At 44.7% G+C, this 22146-nt stretch overlaps 1 protein-coding gene across 12 annotated transcripts in view; it reads right to left on the reverse strand.

Moving 5' to 3' along the window:
- The window catches only part of ABLIM1 (actin binding LIM protein 1), a 293568-nt gene that overhangs the window by 124105 nt on the left and 147317 nt on the right, over window positions 1-22146 (reverse strand). For all 12 annotated transcript variants that reach the window (XM_053207815.1, XM_053207807.1, XM_053207810.1 and 9 more), the window contains exon 2: window positions 15264-15398. In XM_053207815.1, the coding sequence (XP_053063790.1) occupies window positions 15264-15398 (135 nt within the window). The remainder of the gene's footprint in view (window positions 1-15263; window positions 15399-22146) is intronic.

The raw sequence follows: 22146 nt of genomic DNA on the forward strand, positions 1-22146 counted from the left end.
TTGGTGGTTTATACACAAGGAAACCAGCATTTGAAGAAAGGCTCACAGGCAGGGGTCATCAAAGGTCTTTACTCGCTATTCCTCCTCTGACACAGCTTCTCAGTCCCCTTAGCCAGGCCCTTAGACGCAGGTAACTGCCATGAATGCTACTTCCTTCCTCTAGAAGAAGGCCACCCTGGGAACAGATCTCATCTACTCTCATAGGCTTCAACAACGACTTTGTGCAAAGGACCAATGTCTCTATCTCTGATGTCTTCCCCAAGCCTGTAGACCCTTATTTTTCGCTGCCCAGTGGGCATGGACAGCATGCCTATCTCAAGCCTGGCATTTTAAAAACATACTCTATGGGGCGCCTGGGTGGCTCAGTCAGCTAAGCATCCAACTTTGGCTCAGGTTATGATACTACGGTTCGTGAGTTCAAGCCCTGTGTCGGGCTCTGTGCTGACGGCCCAGAGCCTGGAGCCTGTTTCAGATTCTGTGTCTCCCTCTCTCTCTGCCCCTCGCCTGTTCATTATCTACCTCAAAAATAAATAAACATTAAAAAAAAAAAAGTCCATCCTCTTGCTTCTACGTCATCTCTCTATAACCTTCTGTTCTTCTAGTCCTTCTTTCAGTAACATGCCAGCACTGTTCATTCTCCACTCTTAATACCATAATGTTCAACTACCCCCCGAAATCCTATTTGTTTTCCCAACAAAATGTTCCTTTGAACCATTCCCTCCTCTGCCTTCTTGCTGTCACTACTGAGATTCTGGCCTTCACCAATTATAAATAATTTTATAATACAGTGTACTAGCAAACAAAACACAACACAACAGGAACAACCAGTAGGGCAATAGTTGGTTCCACGTTAGGCGGGTTCTGCTACGCGTGGAGCCTGCTTCTCTTTCTCTTTCTCTCTGCTCCTCTCCCCTGCTCACGCTCTCTCTAAAATAACAATTACAAAATTAAGTTAAAAAAGGAAAGAAAATAACACTTTGACAAAGGGATTCCTCTCTTCAGCCAAAAATATCCAGTGCTCGCTTCCACAGCATATATACTAACCAAAAATATCCAAAGCTTTAAGAACCCTTCGGTGTGTTTCATACTAACAGCTTAGCAAATACTTCTAACTGATGGCACAAAGCAAAACTTTCCCATCGACATGATCACAAAGTCTCCATTAGGAAGGTCAAACTTCAGTAGGATATACTTAGATCTTTAGCGTTGGGTGCTCGATTTGTCTTTGTTCTAGTTGATAGTTAACATCGGCCCAGGGAAATGTACAGATTCGTTTCATTAAAAAGGAGCCGCCAGTGAAAGAGATTAACTGCTTTTTTCTCAATGATCAATTATTTAAAACACGCCCCAGTTGAGGCCCCACTGAACCCTGCCTGCTTTGCCATCGCATGGCATGGCCACCATCAGCCATGCGCCTTGTCGATCGTCCACTCTTGAATTCACTGTCTGCAAACTACTGAACCCCATGAACTGGGTAAGAATATGTATGTCCAAGAAATTTCATATAAAAGCCGTGAAATTAGTAACAGGCATGTTTTAAGCTCTTAAATCTTAAAAAAAAAAAAAAAAAAAAAAGCTAACGAGAGCTGCCCGGTTTGTAAACATCCCATGGAATAGGAGGGGAACAAAGTACGGAAGTGCCAGATAAGGGGGAAAACAGAACAGTAGTTTAGAGGCATGAACGGGGCTGTGGAACCAACGACTACTTCAACTTTCTAAAAACAGCAGTTAACATTTTATGTTACAACAGACTCATCGCAGTCACATTCCAACTGCCTGTCAAGCAGCTCACATTGCCAAAAACTTAGAATAGGTAATACTTAAAACTCTACCCAAAGGTGGGCTTGGGGGTAAAATGCAAATGTTTTCTTCTTTTATATCAGCAGACGGAGCATCTCTGCTGGGCTACTGCTCACATGGGGGCTTTAATCAAGTCATACCAGCAAGAGAGGGAGGGTTGTTAAGCAAACGGGACCAGTGTCTTCAATGTAGTGACACAAGAATTTTACTTGGGGGCCAGGAGCCGTGGGGGTGGGGTCCTTTCTTCTCTTTTTTTTAGGGCAGACATGGGGTTTTGGTCTGGCACTCTGCCAGCGGTCAGCCCATCACAGGCTGTGAGGGGCCCCTCTGAACTTGCCAGCATGGCTGCTGGGCCATGGCCGTGGCCGTTCATTTCTGGTGATCAAGACCATGTGCTCCAGAAGTGCTGCTTTACCAGTAGCACTCAAAACCCTGTCCTCAAAACCCCTCAAAACCCTGTCCTATCCTGTGTGGGCCAGCACCGCTCCTGACTCCTCCTAGGGCGCCATGCACTAGAGCTGGGGGTGGGATGGACGCGGGGTGTAGACCTCCCAAGCTCTTCATGGTGGATTAGTGGTGTGAATACCAAATACTTCCCATTCTCTGCCTCTATCCTCTACTCCAACTACATGTTAAAAGAATCTTTTTCATCCAAGATGTTATTCTATTCATTTCCATTTCCTCAAATCCTTTCTTCATTGAAAATATAAAAGTAGACTTCAACATAGAGTCTTCCCAAACCACAAAAATTCCATTACAGTGTGGGGTCGCATTGAGTCTGCTTTTGCTCCGAAACGGAGAGCTATGTGTTTGAAAATACCATACCCTGAAGCTCAGAAGTACTATCTGCTGTAACCCAGAGCTCAAAATAGCAGAACAGAGACTCAAACAATAATGTGAGGGGGCAGATTCTCACCAGAAATAACTATTTGCTAATGCACCATCCTGGAAGCAAATACCAAGCCTCAAAAAACATAAATAGTTTTTTTACATTAATTTCTAAATGATCTTGGATTTTTTTTTTTTTTTTGAGAGAGAGAGACAGAGAGAGAGAGAGAGCAAGCAGAGAGAGAATGCAAGCAGGGGAGGAGCAGAGGAGAGGAGAAGGAGAGGAGAGGAGACAGTCCTGGGCTCCATCCAGGGCAGAGCCCGATGTGGAGCTTGATCCTACAACCCTGGGATCATGACCTGAGCGGAAATCAAGAGTTGGACACTCAACCAACCGAGCCACCCAGGCACCCCTGCATCATATCTGAGAAAGAAGATAGTCACAGGTCGATCCAGATAGCAGAATGAGTCCCCAAAGCAAGGCACTTGAGGGCTTGTATTTAATTCAGAGTCTGAACTTATAATAATAAGCCAAGAGCTTTAGATGGAAAGAAATGACTTTGGAACCTCTTTATTAATAAAATTTTTGACCATACTTTTTTTTAAACGTTTATTTATTGTTGAGAGACAGAGAGAGACAGAGCATGAGCAGGGGCAGAGAGGGAGGGAGACACAGAATCCGAAGCAGGCTCCAGGCTCTGAGCAGTCAGCACAGAGCCTGACGCGGGGCTCGAACTCACGAACCGTGAGATCATGACCTGAGTCGAAGCTGGACGCTTAACCGACTGAGCCACCCAGGCAGGCACCCCGCATTGAGTTTGTTTTTTTAACACTGTGGAATTCCATGTACAAACAATATTAATTATAACGAGCTTGAATAACACAGATATTATTCAGAAACGTATTTCTCGCTCAATGTCTACCAAATGTTCATCTTCTCTCTTAATACCAGTGCTTTCCTCCAAACCGGGTCTCCCACGAGCCTGCAGGACAGACCCCTCCCCTCCCCTCCGGCCCCCCGCCCACGGTCTGGCTCAACCTCCCGACGAGGCCTCCTCAATTCCCTGCAGCTGTGCTTCCTCAGGGCCCAGCGAAATTGCTGACATTTGATTCCTATTCAGTATTTATTGTCCTGTACCTTACACCTGCACAGTTACCTCAATTACAAGCTTCCTGAAGGCAAAGACCATTTCTCATGCCATTTAATGTCTTCCACAATACTTAGAGAGATGGCAAATTCTTGCCCCTCTCCTTCTATTGCATATTGCAGGTGTCTGGCCAGTGTGAGCAGAGCCAAATTGGCAAGCATCAGGAGAGATCATTTCAGCATGACTTTGAGCCAGCCAGCCCGTCTCTACTTCTTTTATTTTTTAATGTTTTATCTTATTTTTGCTGTCAGCACAGAGTCCAACGCGGGGCTCGAACTCACGAACCGCGAGATCATGCCCTGAGCCGAAGTCGGACGCTTAACCGACTGAGCCACCCAGGCGCCCCAGTTCACTATCCCTACTTCTGAAAGCACCTAACTGGCATCATGACAGTGGTGCCGAGATAGCAACCCCACCCTCCCCAACTTCTCAAGTGTTTTAAGACTCTAAACGTTCTTAGCAACTAATATTAACTGCAACCCAACAATCAAGAGACCTTCCAATGCACATGTGCTCTATACAGGACCAGACCCTGCCCCACTTTGCATTTAGCAGTACCAGGAAGGACCCGATGACACACAGTAAGACGGTGACTGGCTAAGCACTCCACCATCTCAGGCGCACGAGAAGGAACTGGAATGGGTTCACTGGGTGGCCAGAGGAACAATTAAAGGGCGGGGAGAGAACGCTTAAGAAAAAAACAAAGCAGATGAAACTGGGATTAGTCTAAAGAAAAAGAGGTCAGGGCAATAATGGTCTTTACGTGTACAGTGAGTTACTTTAAGCCAATGAATAATCAGCTCTTTTCCAGCTAAGGAGGACAACACGGGGGGAAAGTTTGTTTTATATGTACCAAGAGATGGAGGTTAGATAAACTCACGGCTCTCGCCACAGAGGTGATTACAGCTATAGTAACAGCTGAAGGAGGCTGTACTGACTCTACGACTGGGAAATTTTTATGATGGAATGAATGGCCTCTCTATCCAGGATGGCAAACGCCCTTATTCTTTCGGATATGGACAATGTGATAATATCACTTTCTCGGCCCTTTTTGCTAGGTCCAATCACAGGGATTACACCGGAATGGAAAGAGAACCGAATTCATAATTTCACCACTTCCTAAAGTTCCACTTTGGAAATGAGATATAAACATAAAGAGTTAGTTCTTACAGCATATAAATTAGATGATACAATTTTCCTTTTGACAAACGAAATACAGAAGATCCCGAATCTGTACATTCAACTCCCCACCTTACAATTTTCATCCATCTTACTCCATAAAGATCCTTGCATTATATAAACGCACATATTCAACGTGGAATGATCCTGACCTGGTAAACATCTCCAAATCCTAAGATGTCAAATATGGAAGGTGCTATTAGAGATGGGATGTTTATCCCAAGACCCTTTACAAAACCCAGGCTTTAAAGAGTAATTCCTAAAAAAATTTATTGCAATTCGTTGACATTAGTAAGAGTTGTAGCCTGAATTTTCTAATAGTTCTACATAAACTTTTTAAAAATAGTTTGATGTTGGGGAGCCTGGGTGGCTCAGTCGGTTAAATGTCTGACTCTCGACTTCGGCTCAAGTCATGATCTCAAGGTTCATGAGATCGAGCCCCGAGTCGGGCTCTGCACTGACAGCATGCAGCCTGCTGGGGGATTCTCTCTCTCCGCTCCCCTCTCTCTGTCTTTCTCTCCCTCTCTCTCAATATATAAATAAATAAACAAAAATAAGTTTGATGTTTACAGGCTCTCTTGGTGAACTGAACATTATAGGGGCCAAAGGGTTTTTAAAAGCCATCAAAAGGCGGCATTTTCCATATCCTCTAACACAGAACCGAGACTCATATTGCTATGCGGTAACGGTCTCTATTAAAACATAAGCCGATATGACAATTTCTGCAATGCTACCTTGGGGGAAGGGTTTACATGATCAGAGTTTAAAAATTTTCCACAGACACCCAATGTTCAGAAGTCTTTTTAAAGCTATGTGGCTATAAATAACATATTAACAGTAATTCCATTTTCGAAAAGGAATAGCTACTATAATTAATGTTTAAAAATGCCATCTTTCAAATGTCAGTGGGAACATCGTGGTCCCATTTGCTTTTGTAGGCAGGTGTTCGCCTGAACGAAGGCCAGTGTCACCTCTCGCTGCACCCCCTGTCTTCACCATCCGCTGCCTTGAACAATGCAGCCCCTACCCCTGAACCAAACTAGCACGTGCCCCACTTCCAGTCCTGGGAAGGTTATTAAGTTTTCTGGAGGGTCCGTGCTTTATTAGATGCTGTTTCCTCCCTGGCAACATCCAGACCGCTGAGCTCTGGGTGGCCTCTGCAGCCCCCGACTCAGCACGCCTGGACCCTGGACCACTCGCTTGCACCTGTCTGTGGCCAGTGACGGTCCCACTAGTAGGCGCATAGCTTGCCACGAGATCACAGGTTCTTTAGAGGTAGGTACCGTGTCATATATACCTCTCAACCCTCTACAGAATGGCACGCCAAATGGGTATGTGATAGATGCTCTATAAACATTTCACATGGTAAAGATCTGAAGGCCTCAAGCGTCAACATTCCTGGGTTGATTTACACAAAGATCAAGGGACTTTTAGTAAGAAAAGAATGCTATTCTTTGGAATAATGAAGTCCATTTAATTGACTTTTATTACTCGGAGGAATTAAGTGGTGGCTGGATTTTTAGCCATTATCTGTTGGCTCAAACTGCTCTTTTTCGAGAGGTGGGGGTGGGGGGGGGTCGTTCCTGACCACCTGCCCCTCCCCCCTCCACCACCACACCAAGATCGTCCTGCCGCAGGCTTGCGGTCTTTGTTCATGCAGCTCTTTTTATTTTCCCTTTGTTGGACTGATCACAGTTGGTAAGTCACATTTGTATGATTATTTGTCTGATTAATGTCCTGTCTTCGTCCATTCAGGTTGCTATTGCAAAACACTGTAGACTGGGTGGGTGTCTTACGAACAACAGTTTTGCAGGCTGGGAAGTCCGAGGAAGCAGACAAACAAACAGGTGAGGCCTGAGCATGAGGCGCTCTAAGGGTTCAGTGTCAGGAGATGAAAAGAACCACCATATAACTGGCTCAAGGCTTGCTTTAAAAATGCCTGAGGAGGGGCACCTAGCAGGGCCCAGTCAGTTGAGCATCCGACTCTTGATTTCAGCTCAGGTCACGATCTCATGGTTTGTGAGTTGGAGCCCTGAGTCAGGCTCTATGCTGTCAGTACAGAGCCTGCTTGGGATTCTCTCTCTCCCTCTCTCTCTCTCTCTGCCCCTCCCCTGCTCATTCTCTCTCTTTTTCTTTAATGTTTAACAAACATTAAAAAAATGCCTACGCAAAGTCTCAGCTTTCCTCCCTCCTCTATAAGCACTCCCATAACCTCTGTTGTACAAATCATTTTCTTAGAAATAGTCTACTTTTTCAATCAAGCTGGGTCAACTTCAGCCTACCCTGTCTCAAGAAATAAGTTTTCAAGGGGCGCCAGGGTGTCTCCGTCGGTTAGGCATCCGACTTCGGCCCAGGTCATGATCTTGCGGTTCGCGAGTTCGAGCCCTGCGTCGGGCTCTGTGCTGACAGCTCAGAGCCTGGAGCCTGCCTCAGATTCTGTGTCTCCCCCTCTCCCTCTGCCCCTCCCCCGCTCACTCTCGGTCTCATTCTCTCTTTCAAAAATAAATAAAAACATTTAAAAAATTAAAAAAAAAAAAGAAAGTTTTCAAGGACGTGAACTGAGTGAGAGTTGTCAAGAACCGTAAAGAACATGAGATTTGCCTTAGAGGCTAACAAATGAGCCTGCCCTAGTTTTATGGGTGCCGGCAGAAGACATCGACCCCTGGGTCAGAAGTGAAAGACTTCAATACTTACAGCAGTCAGTGTAAGCTCCGTGTCCCTTACTGGTTTTCCAAGCCCCGTAAGTCCCCAGAAGCAAGAGAAGTAAATGCGTGTGCGATGAGTGTGTGTCACAGCTGAAGAATCGTGAGCTTTAGGAAATCCCAATCTTTTATAATGAGCTACAAGCAAACCTGTCCAACCTTTGCTCCAGGTGCAGATATGATCTATATGACACGAGGCAGCAAACAAATCTACCCTCTGCTCCAGGTGGAGACACTATCTCTATCTTCCAAGGCTGTTGGCTGTACAAACAACCTTGAAAAGAAAATTCAGAACAAATGGCTTACTGGCACCCCTGCTCACAAGAGGCCCCTGGATAATTCCGTCCCAGTAAGAGTCAGTTAAGCAGTGTATTTTGGAGAACTTATGAGCGCTCATTCTGTTCCAGCTTGGAATTCAAAACCTCAACTCTTTAAAAAAAATCTACCTTGTATTACTTCATGGGTAACACTTTCAGATGGTACAAAGTTCAAAAGGATTGTCCTTTATAGACAAAAGATGGCATACAAGTGGTTTCTCGTTTGCTGTGAGAAGGGACCATATTTGTAAAAGAATGGTTTTCCCTGCATGCTGGTTAATTCTGCCTTTTAATCAATTTCTGAATGACTAATATTCTCTAAATAGGTATTAAAAGCCCAACCTCGGCTCTTAGGAGATACAAGAAACTGCTTCCATTCTACTCACTGGGGTTTCATCGGCTTTCTACTTGGGCCTGAAAATAACCCATATCCAGTCTGCCCAGGCAAACCCGGAGGGGAAAGCATAGGATCCAGAGCAGTATAAAAAAAAAACTCAGCAGCAGCAACACCTACCCCACAGCTGCCTGGGTGGAGCCTTCGGCACAGTCTCTTAGCTGTCCTACCTTTTAGGGGACACTCAGCTCTGTCGTCAATGACAGCAAGCTGTGCTCACACCCCTTCTTGTATTGTATTTTATTGCATTATTTATTTAATTTACATCCAAGTTAGTTCGCATACACTGCACTAATGATGTCAGGAGTAGATTCCCGTGATTTATCCCCTATGTGCGCACACCCAGTGCTCATCCCAACAAGTGTCTTCCTTAATGCCCCTTGCCCATTTAGCCCAAACCCCCTCCTGCAACCCCGCCAGCAGCCCTCAGTTTATGCTTTGTATTTAAGAGTCTCTTCTGTTTTGCCCCCCTCCTTGTTTTTATATTATTTTTACTTCCCTTCCCTTAAGTTCATCTGTTTTGTATCTTAAATTCCACATGAGTGAAGTCATATGATATTTGTCTTTCTCTAATTTCGCTTAGCATAATGTACTCTAGTTCCATCCACATTGTTGTAAATGGCAAGATTTCATTCTTTGTTATTGCTGAGTCATACTCCGTTGTGTGTGTGTGTGTGTGTGTGTGTGTGTGTGTGTGTATACACCACGTCTTCTTTATCCATTCATCTGTCGATGGACATTTGGGCTCTTTTCTATACTTTTTCCATATTTTGTCGATAATGCTGCTATAAATATTGGGGTTACACCCCTTCTTTTTGGAAGATGATGTTATTGTCTAATAACCAGGTGAGGACATTTATCACCTTAAGCACTTGATCAATCTCGTTGACTAGCTATGCCATTGGAAACACTTACGAATACTCATCCAAAGAAATACATGGCCATCGTTCTTCCGTTCATTCACTCAGTCATTCATTCCCCTTATTGAGCATCTACCATGTTGGGCATTGTGCGAGGCTCCGGGTATACGGCAGTGAACAAAACAGACCAAAATCTCTGCCCTCTAGGAGCTTACTCTCTAGTAGAGGGTGAAGACAAATGAGTAATATATGTTACATAATGATAAATGTTCAGAGAGAAATGTGATATAGGGAATAGTTAAAATCTCATATAGGACAGTAGAGGAAAGGCACACTGAAAACAAAATATTTGCCCAATGGCCCCTCTTGATCCCCTGGTCCTCAATCTTTTCTAAACGCTCTAGAACTTTGGGGCAGAAAAAATGAATTCAGGGCATTACTTTAAACAAATGCTTGAGATAAATAATAAAAATTATAGCAAACAATCTAATGTATCAATATGATGAACTGTATATATAATTACAATTAAATATTCAATATAAAATTCATTAAATATATAGTTAACTAAATATTACCTATGTAACATTTAAATGGATTTCTTATTCTCTTGTTGAGCATTATTACAACTATGATGAAGACAATGTGATAATTAAAAAACTATCACGTCACTGGATCAATATCAGAATGAGCAGAGAGCATTAAGGAAAAAAATCTCTAAGTTGGTGAGATGATCGCTGCTAATTGGAAAAGACGAGAAACCCAACTACCGAGTACTGAAGACAGAGCACAGCACCGCCCAGAACCCTGCAGCTGTATTTTACTCCCATCGGGTTGTTACAAAGAATAACAGAAGCTTTGGGGATCTCCTTTTCTTTTAATTATAGAAACTATCTGTTAATTGAAACATTTTCCTCATCTCGTTAGCAGGTGGGTATGTTTCCCAAGGTTACAAATGGAAACTGGTTCTACTTCCTTCAGATGCTGGCATTCTTTATTGCCCTTTCTGAGGGCAATGCCACTCGCAATCATCTAGCTTCAGCCACTACCTAGATGCCAAAACACTGTCAAATCCTTCTTCCAGAGGAGCCTGGCTGGCTTGGTCAGTAGGGCATGTGACTCTGGATCTCAGGGTCATGAGTTTGAACCCCACGTTGTGGGTAGAGTTTACTTTTTTTATATACAAGGAAGAAACTTTTATTTATTTATTTTTAAGTTTATTTATTTATTTGGGGGAGTGGAGTGGCAGAGAGAGAGAGAGAGAGAGTGAGAGAGAGAGACAGAATCCCAAGCAGCCTCCACACTGTCAGCACAGAGCCATATGCAGGGCTCGGACTCAAGAACCTGTGAGATCCTGACCTGAGCAGAAACCAAGAGTCAGATGCTTAACCAACTGGTCCACCCAGGCACCCTGGGGGTAGACTTTACTTAATAAAAAGAAATAATTAAAAAAAACACAACAACCTTCTTCTCAACACAAACCATGATCTACCTCTTGAGTGCTAAACCTACTGGACTCTGAATGCACCATGTGTCCTCAACCTCAGTGTAGCCCAGAGAGGCTGAACTCTCTGCCTTGAACTACCCTGTCCAGTGCTCCTGTACTTCTTTAGTGGGCAGCAGCCATCTGTCCACATAGGCAGTCCAACTGGAACACTGGATCCTTCTTCATTCCTCACATACGGTCACCAAATCCTATCAACCTTAACTTTCAGTGTCTCTTAAATCTCCCCCCATTCTCCTGCTGCTACCCTACACTATTTCCAAATCAACTACTATCCTCTCACCCCCGAGTCTCTCTGCCTCTTATCTATTTCTCCATCTCAGCACTTATTACCCAGTATCATAAATGTTGCTTATTTGTATGTCTCTCCAAATACCCTATGAGATCTTCGAGGACAAGCATGGTATGCTGTCTCTTCCTATTTTCAGCACTTAGCATAATATCCCACAAGGAGTATGTGTCCAGTTAACATTTTCTAATCGGATAAATAACTCCTACACCATCAGATCCCAAGATGTCAGACATTTTAGGGAGTGAGATGGGTTCACCAACAAAATTCTGGCTCACCAACCTTGATTCTGTTAGAGTTAACCCTGCGAACTCATGGACTGATCACTGGCTTAAGTCTGTGCTCTGAACTCTAGTTCCTCCAAAGCAACCCTTTCCTACCTTCATACACATCTGGCTCTCATGTAAGATGTTTGGTGTCCTCTTTCTCGGTCTCCTTTCAAAACCCAATCCTAGGGAAAGAGTTCATTTCTGCTTTTTATTCCCATAGGTATCTGCATTTTAGGACGTTCTTTCTAATTGTGGAAGGCTACTTCTGGTCCCATTCAAGAACTATGAGGCTTTGGCAGCAAGGTATGTGAGTGAAGGAGAGTAGGGCGTGAGGGAGGGGAGAGAACTTGAGGGAGGAACTCTGCCTGGCCCCCAAATCACAGTCAGAACCTGAATGTTCTTCCTCTGCACTTGGCCAGCTCTCGCCCAAAAGCCCAGGCTGGTTTTAGCAACTTCTCTCTCCCCCAAATCCTCTGTCTTGGGATATTAGCTCACTATCTGGACATGGCATTTTTGCTTTAGATGTAATGGGAAGAAAGAAAAAAACTTGTTTTAAGACTTAGCTGCAGTCTGGGCCATGGGGGTTAAGAGGAAGACCACATTCCTTAAGGAGAAGACTTCTGTTTCTTCTGGGAAACCATCCTAATGGATTCATAAGAAGTAGAAACTCTAAGACAATGTGGAGTCAGGAGGGTGAGGGAGAAGGAAATGGGGGGTCCCAGGGACGGAGGGGAGAAGGGTCTTTGTAGAGAGAGGAAGACCTACCAAGATAGTGGCAGGTGGAAGTTCTGAGTAAGTATGAGAAATGGCCCCGGTCTGTACTTCCTGTTCACTTTTTATGTAAACCTAAAACTACCCTAAAAATAAAAGTCTAGGGGCGCCTGGGTGGCTCAGTCGGTTAAGCATCCGACTTCAGCTCAGGTCACGATCTCACGGCCCATGAGTTCGAGCCCCGCGTCAGGCTCTGGGCTGATGGCTCAGAGCCTGGAGCCTGCTTCCGATTCTGTGTCTCCCTCTCTCTCTGACCCTCCCCCGTTCATGCTCTGTCTCTCTCTGTCCCCGAAATAAATAAACGTTAAAAAAAAATTAAAAAAAAAATCAAAGTCTATTAATAGATAGATAGACAGACAGACAGACAGATAGGAGAAACTTCTTGTTTTGGACATGGTCTGAGAATATCTGGACAGTCTTGCCTGTTCTGGGCTATAACTTCCTTCCATTATCCCAAACCTTCAGTAAAGTCTGCCGAAAACAGCTGCCTTATGTTAGTGGGATCTTGGGAAATAAAGAGGCATGGTGGCCAGTGTGAGGTGAAGCAATGCCCAAGGAGCAGCATTCAAAAAGGGAGACCAAGAATTTGGTATTGGCAAGAAGTGGGAGCAAGAGAGGACCACAAGAATGCAAATCTCAAGGGCTCTCTAGAGCTGGGCTTCCCATACTGTAGCCACTAACTACAAAGGGCTACTGAGCACTTGAAACGTGACCAGTCCAAACTGAGATGTGCGATTAAGCACGTATGAAAAAAAAATGTCAAATATTTCAATAATTTTTATATTAATTACATGTTGAAATAACATTTCGCGTATGTAGAGATAAATAAAAGACACTATGAAGGTTCATTGCACCCATCCCTTTATGCCTTTTTAACACAGCTATTCAAAAATTTACAATTCCGTACATGGCTCGCATAGTATTTCTATTTGGGCAACATCACTCTAGAATCTTGGGGAAAAGGAATGGACTTGCTAGGGTATAACGAATGAGGTGCATACGCCATTTTCTTTGGGTATTAAAGAAAAGGGTAACCCCAGGAATTGGGGACATAGGAAAATAGACATTGACAGATCAAGTGTGAGAAAATACAAATTTATAGGAATAGAAGACATTTATTTTAGTAAAGTTTTGTTAAACTAAAATAGTTCCTACAAATAGCAAGTTCTCCTAAAATATGATTCAATTTATATAAACACTCAACTTTTCAGGAACACATTTGTAGTATGAAATATGGGAAAACGTCCCAACATAAGTAACTTACATTCAGCCCTTAGGTTTAAACTAGAAAAGAAAAAAAAGCAAGGAAGCTTCCCATGGGGGATAAACAAATATGTCTTCTAATACCTTAGTGTGCTGAACAGTGACAACCCAGACCTGAGACTAACGCTTGGTACTTTCCATTAGAAATACAGAGGGCACCTGGATGGCTCAGTTGGTGAAGTGTCCGACTCTTCGTTTTGGCTCATGTCATGATCTCACAGCGCACGAGTCTGAGCCCCACGTTGGGCACTGTGCTGACAGCTTGGTGCCTGCTTGGGATTGTCTCTCACCTTCTCTTTCTGCCCCTCCCCCACACTCTTTCTCTCAAAATAAACATAAAAAAAAAAAAAGAAATACAGAATACATGCAAAGCCACCATTGTGTGTGGACCATATTTATTTCAAACCAAATCTAAATCTACTCCTTGCGCCATGTCTCAGGCAATTTATGAGCAAAAAATGAAACAGAATATAATGCCTGGCTCTCAGTTAACCAATCTGGATGTAACCAGAAAACACCTCTTCTCTGACATGGTAGGAGGCTCTAATTCAGTACCTCTGGGTTCTCTATTATACACATTGTTATGTGTATACGGAATCGGCAAACCTCGGACCTAGGATGACTTAAATATCCCATGGTCTAGTCTCTTTATTGTACAGATAGGGACATGGGGCCACGGAGAGACGTAAGTTGCCTGAGATCACAGAGCTGCTCGGTGGCAATGGTAAGACTCAAGCCACGCAGAGTGGCAGCACGGTCAGCACCCTGGGTGAGACCGTGATGTTTCTGGATGGCCAACTTGAGTCATCTGAAAATGATGTCTGGTACTTACTCCTAGGTGTTTGCGGAAGGACTAAAGAATCCTTCTCTATAGAATGCGCATTGCAGCCCTTTGTCATGCTCAATGGGAGCTAAACTGATGTCCTCCCCTCCCCTTCCATCTTCTTACCCAGCCATTTGTCAATGCTCTTTCTCCTGAAAAGTTTACCCACGGTGAAACAATCAGCTGTGGACTCCAGATAAGGCCCTGCCCCTCCTGTTTTCATGTATTTCATAGTCACTCGGTAGCCTGGAGTCCACCTACCAAGATGGCCAAGGACGGATGGCTTAAGATGACAATGCTGAGTTCATACCATGAGAAGACACCAAGAAGGAAATGCTCATCCAGGGAGGAGAGAGGCCAGCGTGTGCAGAGGGCAGGGTGAGCTACAGAGAAGGCTCATGGTCTTGTCCCTCCTCCTGTACCCCTCAACCCAGCCTGAGCTCCCCACCTGCCCTCAGCTCAAACAAACACACAAAGCCACTCTCCTCTTCCTCTCTTTTCCTGCTCAGTCCTGCCCTGGCTCTAGAATAACAGGGCAGCGTATTTCATCCCAAGACGCCAACAGTTAGAAACCCCAAAAGGGAGACTTGTTAATGGAAATCAGTCTCAACTTGCTAGCTTCTTGGAGGCCTTCCAAGTGTTGTTGATTAATTCTCACTTCTCAATACACACACACACACACACACACACACACACACACACACACACACACACACACACATGCTCCCCGCTTACCCCACAGGATCCAGTGAGTTAGAACCCTAATCTTACAAGCTTACCAGCCCTTCTGTAAATAATGGCTGTCGGGACAAGGTGACTTTGGGGTAAGAGTTTCTCATTTCAGGGGAAAAACACAAAACTGTTTTTACTGTTCTCCCTCTTCCCAGGATCAGGGCCCTCAGTAAACATTCAAAGGCCTGTGTACCATTAGTCTTTGGGGGACTTAGCCTTCCCCATGAGTCGGCTCCAAGCAAATTAGAGAAAATAAGTGATGCCAGGGTTTTTGAGCACTCACGTATCACCTGGTGGCCTGGCACAGGGTTAAAGGGAAGGGACGGATCCTGAGGTGGAGCACAGATTGTGACATGCCTTTAGACCAGGAAGCTGGAGGCACCATACCTTTGCAGGTGAAACATTTTATGTGGAAATGTTTGGTCTGGACCCGAAGCACTTCACCCTTGCATGGTTCCCCACATTTATGGCAGTGAATGACAGGCTTCTCCGATGGGTGGTGAGGGTCCTGAGGGTGCGCCACTGGAAAAAACCGACAAGAGACCCATGTGAGTAGAAAGCATTCCTACAAAAGGGGTCAATTACAGGCATACATAAATATCCGCATAATTATGTTACCCAATGAGCCACACGTTGTTTCAAGAAGGATGAACTGAGCCCCTCCCCTGTGCCATAATCATGAGGATACACTGAAAAATAAGAGAGCTGTGGCTTTAACAGTCCAGGGGGGAAAACACTTGACTTGTCCCTCTGGGAACCAGCAACCCTCTTTCTTCCTCCCAAACCTCTGTAGGACTACATAACTGGGCCATTAAATATATGATCTTGTATGGTTTAATATTTTGTAATATGTATTTGTCAAATGTCTTTATTTTGGTCTAGAAACACCTTTCAGTAAGGGGTTCACTATTGACTGTAAGCTCCTCAAGGATGGGGACAATTTCTTACAGTTCGTATTTTCCCCCCATTTTGTATTCTACTTCCTTCCCCCAGCTGGTCAGAGCACAGCAGAATGCTCATGCCCCAGAGGAGCTCAGCAAAGGTTTATTGACTCATTAGACAGCATGTGCTGGCTAGTTTCTCATCTGGTCTACCAGAGTCACCCCTGACCTTCCTCTGGCAGCTCATTTCACCCGCTGGAGGCCTATGAGGAGCCTCCTGCCGTGTGCACATGACCTGATACACACAGTGTGGGCGCTAACTTTTAAAAAAAGAAGTTACCAATAACTATGGGGATCTCTCCGAACCTCAGTTTCGTTTCCTGTAAAACAAAAGGGATGGGTTGGACCAAGGGACTACTAAGGTCTTTTCAGGCTCTAAAATCATATGCTGCGTCTCACTGTCATTGTTCTCCCCGTTTCCAGAGTTTAGCCTTCAGAACGTGGAAGTTATTGAGACTGTCCTGGCCCATAAAAGGCAGAGAGATGACACTGTGGCCTGGAGCTGACCAAGGGTCTTCATTTAACCCGCAATTTCTCCAGCCAAAGAATGCAGAGAGGCACTTTTTGCTAGTATTTTTTCCCCCCTCTGATTTGAGTCCTCGGGAGGAAGAACCATGTGATATACAGAAATGTATGACATAAGTATCCACAAACGCAGGAGATGGGATAGGTACAGTGAACCTAAAAATTAATCAGCCAACACAAAGAACAAAGATGACTTTTTTTCCTGCAACGGCAAAGCCAGGTAGGACAGGGGAGAGATGTGGGCAGATATGCTGACACTTGATTTAGAGAGCCCGTTACAGCAAGGAGCTCGCAGGACACCACAAGTATAATGCTGCATTGTTTCTCTCAGACCACTCTCACGTTCTCATTTCACCTGGAAAGAGGAAGAACGACCCAGTCCAAATAATCCATTACTAGCTGAGTTCTGAGCAACAAGGTGGTCCTTGGGAGATTTTGACTAGGAGCAGGTGTGGTTTCAGGTTAAACACCTGATCCGAATTCTCTGCCCCGGACCTGGGGAGAGTCAGCAAAGGTACCACCATTGTGACACGCCTGCGTGGCCTTCTCTGCCCCCTGGGATCGCTCTTGGAAATGTGTATTTATACCAGAAGTCAGCGTTACCAAAGGCAATTAAGGAAGGGCATCCTTTCCAGATTGCTAAAAAACAAAACAAAACAAAACAAACCACTGACTTTTAAAGTGATGTGTAACAAGGCCCCGAATCTATTTACCTGGGCATTAAAAAAAAAAATGTTTCGCTTGCGGCGCCTGGGTGGCTCAGTCAGTTAAGCATCCAACTTAGGCTCAGGTCATGATCTCCCGGTTCATGAGTTTGAGCCCCCATGAGGCTCTCTGTTGTCAGCACAGAGCCTGCTTTGGATCCTTTGTCTGTCCGTCTCTCTCCGCCCCCTCCCCAGAATAAATAAATAAACTCCCAAAAAAAAAAAAAAAAAGATTCTCTAGCAATATTTGCTTTAAGTACTGGTGGAAAATATGACTATGAATTTTTGTTTTGTTTCTTAATCCTGCTTCCAGTGAGAATGGAGGAAAGGGATATTTATTGAGCATCTATCCACTAAATGGCAGGCATGGTGCTGAGTGCTGATGCACAAGTCATTCTATCCCATCGTCACCACCGCCCCCGCCTCTCGGTGATGTGAGTAATACTGTTCCCATTTGACAGATAAGCAAATGGAACAAGTTCTTGAGCAACCTGCTCAGGGAACAATAAGTAGAAGCTGGAAGCTCGACACCCAGGCCTTTCTGCCTCCCAAACTTACGCTTCTCCCGTACTATTTGTCTGAGTTGCAAACTGTTATGAGTCAGGCAAGGATTTATTTATCCAAGCTCCAGGGCGGTTCTGAAAGCGGCAACTAGGACTTGGCTTATGAAGGGAACATAGTGTGTGTGATAAAGTATCGCTAGTGGGCGTGGCACCCGGTGAGAATCTGCAAAGCAGCTCTGCGGACCCCCTGAATCAGAACCCCCGGGGCCATATATCCAAAAATTCCTCAGCCCCACTGAACGAGGGGTGGGAATTAGGGATCTATCATTTTAGTAAGCTCCTCAGGTGATTCTCACCCACATTCTAGTTTCAGAACGATTTTCCTCTAGAATTGAAACAATACGGATAAGCAAGTTACAGGAAAGTTAACTGAAAAAAGCAATCCATAAGACCATCCTCCTCAGAAACAATACTGGAGCAGAGCGGATCTCTTGGCCATAAGGGAGAATGCATTTTTTGGATACTGTTGTGCAGTTTCTCTTGATGCTTGAATTCCTTATAGCTAAGCAAGTAAGCCGTGCTGAGTAATGATGAGGGAAGGAAAATATCATTTCACTTCTTGGCTTTCCCCTTTGTCTCAACGAAGGTGCCAGACCGACTGCCGGCACCAGCCACAAAGGTCAGAATTGGGATCAGCATCTGTATTTTGCAAGCATTTCCCTCTGGAAATATATATTACACCATGTCCTCCTGCCCAGAGGTGACCTTTGTTCTCACCCAGAGATGAGCACAGCCTATATCGTGTCTACTTGCCTTTCCATCATACATCAGCCTCGGTAGGCAGACACATATCAGAACAACGCCCTTGTGAAGAAATGGGCTTTCCTTATTAGAGAATGCAGAATCCAAAGACCAAAAGAAGAGTGTTCATTTCACCCCAACAACATCGACAAAATAATCTTGCTCCTTTTTAAAGAAGAATAAAGAAGTTCGTTTTACCCAAGTGCCTTTGGCAGTTTGGTTAACACCACATGTATGTTCGTTGGCTCAAGTCTACACGTTTTGAAATGACGCTGAGTCAGTCGCGATATGGCAATGACAGTAATTCCACCCTCCTCTTAACGCCTGCTGGCTCTGTTGCTAATTTTTACGCCACTGAGCCATCTTTCAGAGCCTGGCTGGTCCCTTGTTCTACTGATAGGGAGACTGGGGGGCAAAGAGCTTACATCCCTTGCCCAAAGTTACTAGCAAGTTACTGGCAGAGTCACATCTAATAAGCTTCCTGACTCTTTCTACTGTACCAAGTCAATGATTTACCCTGGAACTTGCATGGACATGCTTAAAATCTTTCATGGCTCATCAGTTCGTTGCTAAAATAAGAATAGTACAGGGGCGCCTGGGTGGCTCAGTCGGTTAAGCGGCCGACTTCGGCTCAGGTCATGACCTCGCGGTCCGTGAGTTCGAGCCCCGTGTCAGGCTCTGTGCTGACAGCTCAGAGCCTGGAGCCTGTTTCAGATTCTGTGTCTCCCTCTCTCTGACCCTCCCCTGTTCATGCTCTGTCTCTCCCTGTCTCAAAAATAAATAAAATGTTAAAAAAAATTTTTTTTTTAAATAAGAATAGTACAATACCAAAAGCATGGTCGCATACATTCTGAACAGTGAGGAAATATATATGAAGAGCCACGAGTCCATTTGCCCATAAAGGTAAAGGGATTCCTCCACTATGTGACATCCAGTTTGGAGGGATTCTGGCTACTCAGATAAATAGCCCACTGCAAGCTGAAAAGTTTCACGCTGCCTGTCACAGGCAGACAAGGCAAGTCAGTCACATCTCTGAAACTCCATTATGGACAGAAACCAAAGTGCCATTTTTGGATGCATTACTTGTGAAAATGCCTATGAGATACTGCAGGTGGTGAGGCTGGGGGACCGAGATCCGTAAGGCAATCCCAGTAACCTTCAGTGTCCCCAAGCAGAGGCCACTACAGGTATTAAGAAGGCCACAGAGACTAGGGGAAGTCCTTCCTTTTAATCTACAACCAGCCTCGTCTTGCCCAACAGACCAAGGTACTAGACCCCCAGAAACAGAACATCTGAGAAAGCATATCTGAAATAGAAATCTCCTCAGCAGGTGACAATCACAAACCCATGACAGAGTACACAGCGTGAATCATGACTTGTCCCGGATTATCTAAGACATTCAGAACCCTCTCCTGGGTGCCCTCCTCTCCCAAAGGCCCCAGCACTCCCTTAGCCAGCCTTTGAAACTACAACGCTTTGTGCCTGATGGCTTTCTGAGCGCTCACATCTGCATTTTGTCATTTTACTCTCAAAGAGCACTAGGAGGCAGGAAGGACAGGAACAGTCAACCCCGGTTAACAAATGGGCAGACAGAGACTCAGAGGGATGAAGTGACTCCGCCACAGTGACACAGCCAAGAAATGGAGTTGATCACTGCCACTCGGAACCCTGTGATCATCCTTGATTCCAGCCTCTTTTCATGTCCCACTAAATTCTCTCCGCTGTCTGAGAGACAGTGCCTGAGCACCCCCTTCCTCTTGCCACCCAGATCCTGCCCTTGACCCCTTTTTCTCAGAGTATGGAGAGTTTTCTACTCCCTGGTTCTTCTCCAATGTGACCTGCAAAGAGGTGGCACACAAATCCCCACTAAGTGTGGGCTGTGCTTGGTGACTTCTTCCAACGAGGGCAGTAGGGACAGGAGGGAAAGAGGAACTCTGCAGTGGGAAAATCTGGTGGGCACTACCTCAGCCAGGTGCTCAAGGTCAACATCAACAGTGACAGTCACAGTGATAGTCTTTACCTGTGAGATGATGTGGTAAAAATGGGCACTTTGCCTCTGTGATCTTCTTTCCAAAAAAAACCGATAATCCTAGTCTAAGCATGAGAAAATTGCCAAATTGACATTCTACAAAGACCTGACCAGTACTCTTCAAAATTGTCCAAATCACCAAAGACAAGGAGGCAAGTCCTCTTGTCACAGCCATAAGAAGCCTGAGATGATGTGGTAACTAAACCTAATGTGGCACCCTGAGGAGATCCCAGAACAGAAAAAGGACGTTGGAGAAAAACTAAGAAAATACGGATAAAATATTGACTTTGGTTAATAATGCATCAATATTGGTTAATTATAATGCAAGGATTATATTAATGTAAAACGTTACTGACCTGGGAAATTTCAGGTATACAGAAATTCTCTGTACTAACTTCTCACATTTTCTACAAATTGAAAAGTGTTCTACAAAATAAGTTCCTTAAAGTAAAAACAAAATACTTCTGATAGCTCTCTCAGTCCCAGTCCATCAAGCCTAAAGTGCTCTGAGTAGCTTCAGAGATCTTCAATAACACGGTCCCCACCAGCTATTTAGATATCTAAGCTATTTAGTATTTGCAGAGTACTTAGCACTGTGAAAAGTGGTTCTGAACCAACCGCAAAGAATGCACACAATACTCTATGACTTGTTTATATAAATATGCCAATCCCCCTTTGGTTGGGCCCTCTGACCACTCCCTGGTCTACGATCTTCAGCATCCCCAGAGCCTTCACACATGGCTCTGTGCCTCACCTAGAACCCTTTCTTCTTTTCCTACTTGTCCAAATCCAACTTGACCCATGGGGCCGAGCCCAGCTCCTGGCTCTTCTCTGAAGCTGTCACTCTGGTCTGTGTTGATCCAATATTCCATTCTCCCCCACGTCCTCCCGCACTTAATACCTGTATTGTCACCCAGCATCTGACTTTGTCTTGTTTTGTGCTTATTTTGCTTTTGTGTCACAATGCGTCAACCCTGGCCTTATGCAACCGCAAGCTCCACAGTCAATTACTCCAAATTTCTGGTTACTTCTCACTTCACGCATCGAATAATCCGGGCTGCCATCTCTGGACTTCTCAGTTCAATTTCTGGATCAGGGAAAATATGGTTGCCACCCAATACCGTTACTGGAGCATCTCCCACGTGAAGCTACGGAGTTCTGAATTCACGGCATCTCAGTAGATAACTCCACTCTATTATTACAGCAGGTACTATTTATTGAGGACTTACTATGTTCCGGGCATTAAGAGGACTAATTTATCCTTGTGATCACAGATAATTCTCACAGATGCATTATGGGGGTGCTGTCTTCTTATTCCTATAGTGCTGAGGAGGGTACCTCCGCTGAACTGGATCCCTTGTTCAAGATCACACAGCTAAGAAGTAGTCTGACTCCAAAGCCCATGCTCTGGAGCACTGCACAGGGGATTTCCACAGGAAAGCCGTATCCAGCACAGAAGGAAATGAGACCAGTGCAACGTACTAGCTAAATTCTGATTACACAGCTCACAGGCAGGGAACACCCAGCTGCATCATAATCCCAAAGGTAACACCTGCTAGTAAATAAGCAGATGGGAAATAGCACTTCAAATATAAAAGGAAATTAGTCCAGGCTGCAGCAATTTATGGGAAAAGAACACTCACAGGGTGAGGGTGATACAGGGAGGAAACGCAGCCTGCCACCAGGACAGCCGTCCCTGTGGCCTCCGCCTTGAGCAAGGGCCTGGATTGGAAAAGGGTCTCTTGTTAGGATTCGTCTGGATCTGCA

This window comes from Acinonyx jubatus, chromosome D2 (genome assembly GCF_027475565.1).
Source record: "Acinonyx jubatus isolate Ajub_Pintada_27869175 chromosome D2, VMU_Ajub_asm_v1.0, whole genome shotgun sequence".
NCBI lineage: Eukaryota > Metazoa > Chordata > Mammalia > Carnivora > Felidae > Acinonyx > Acinonyx jubatus.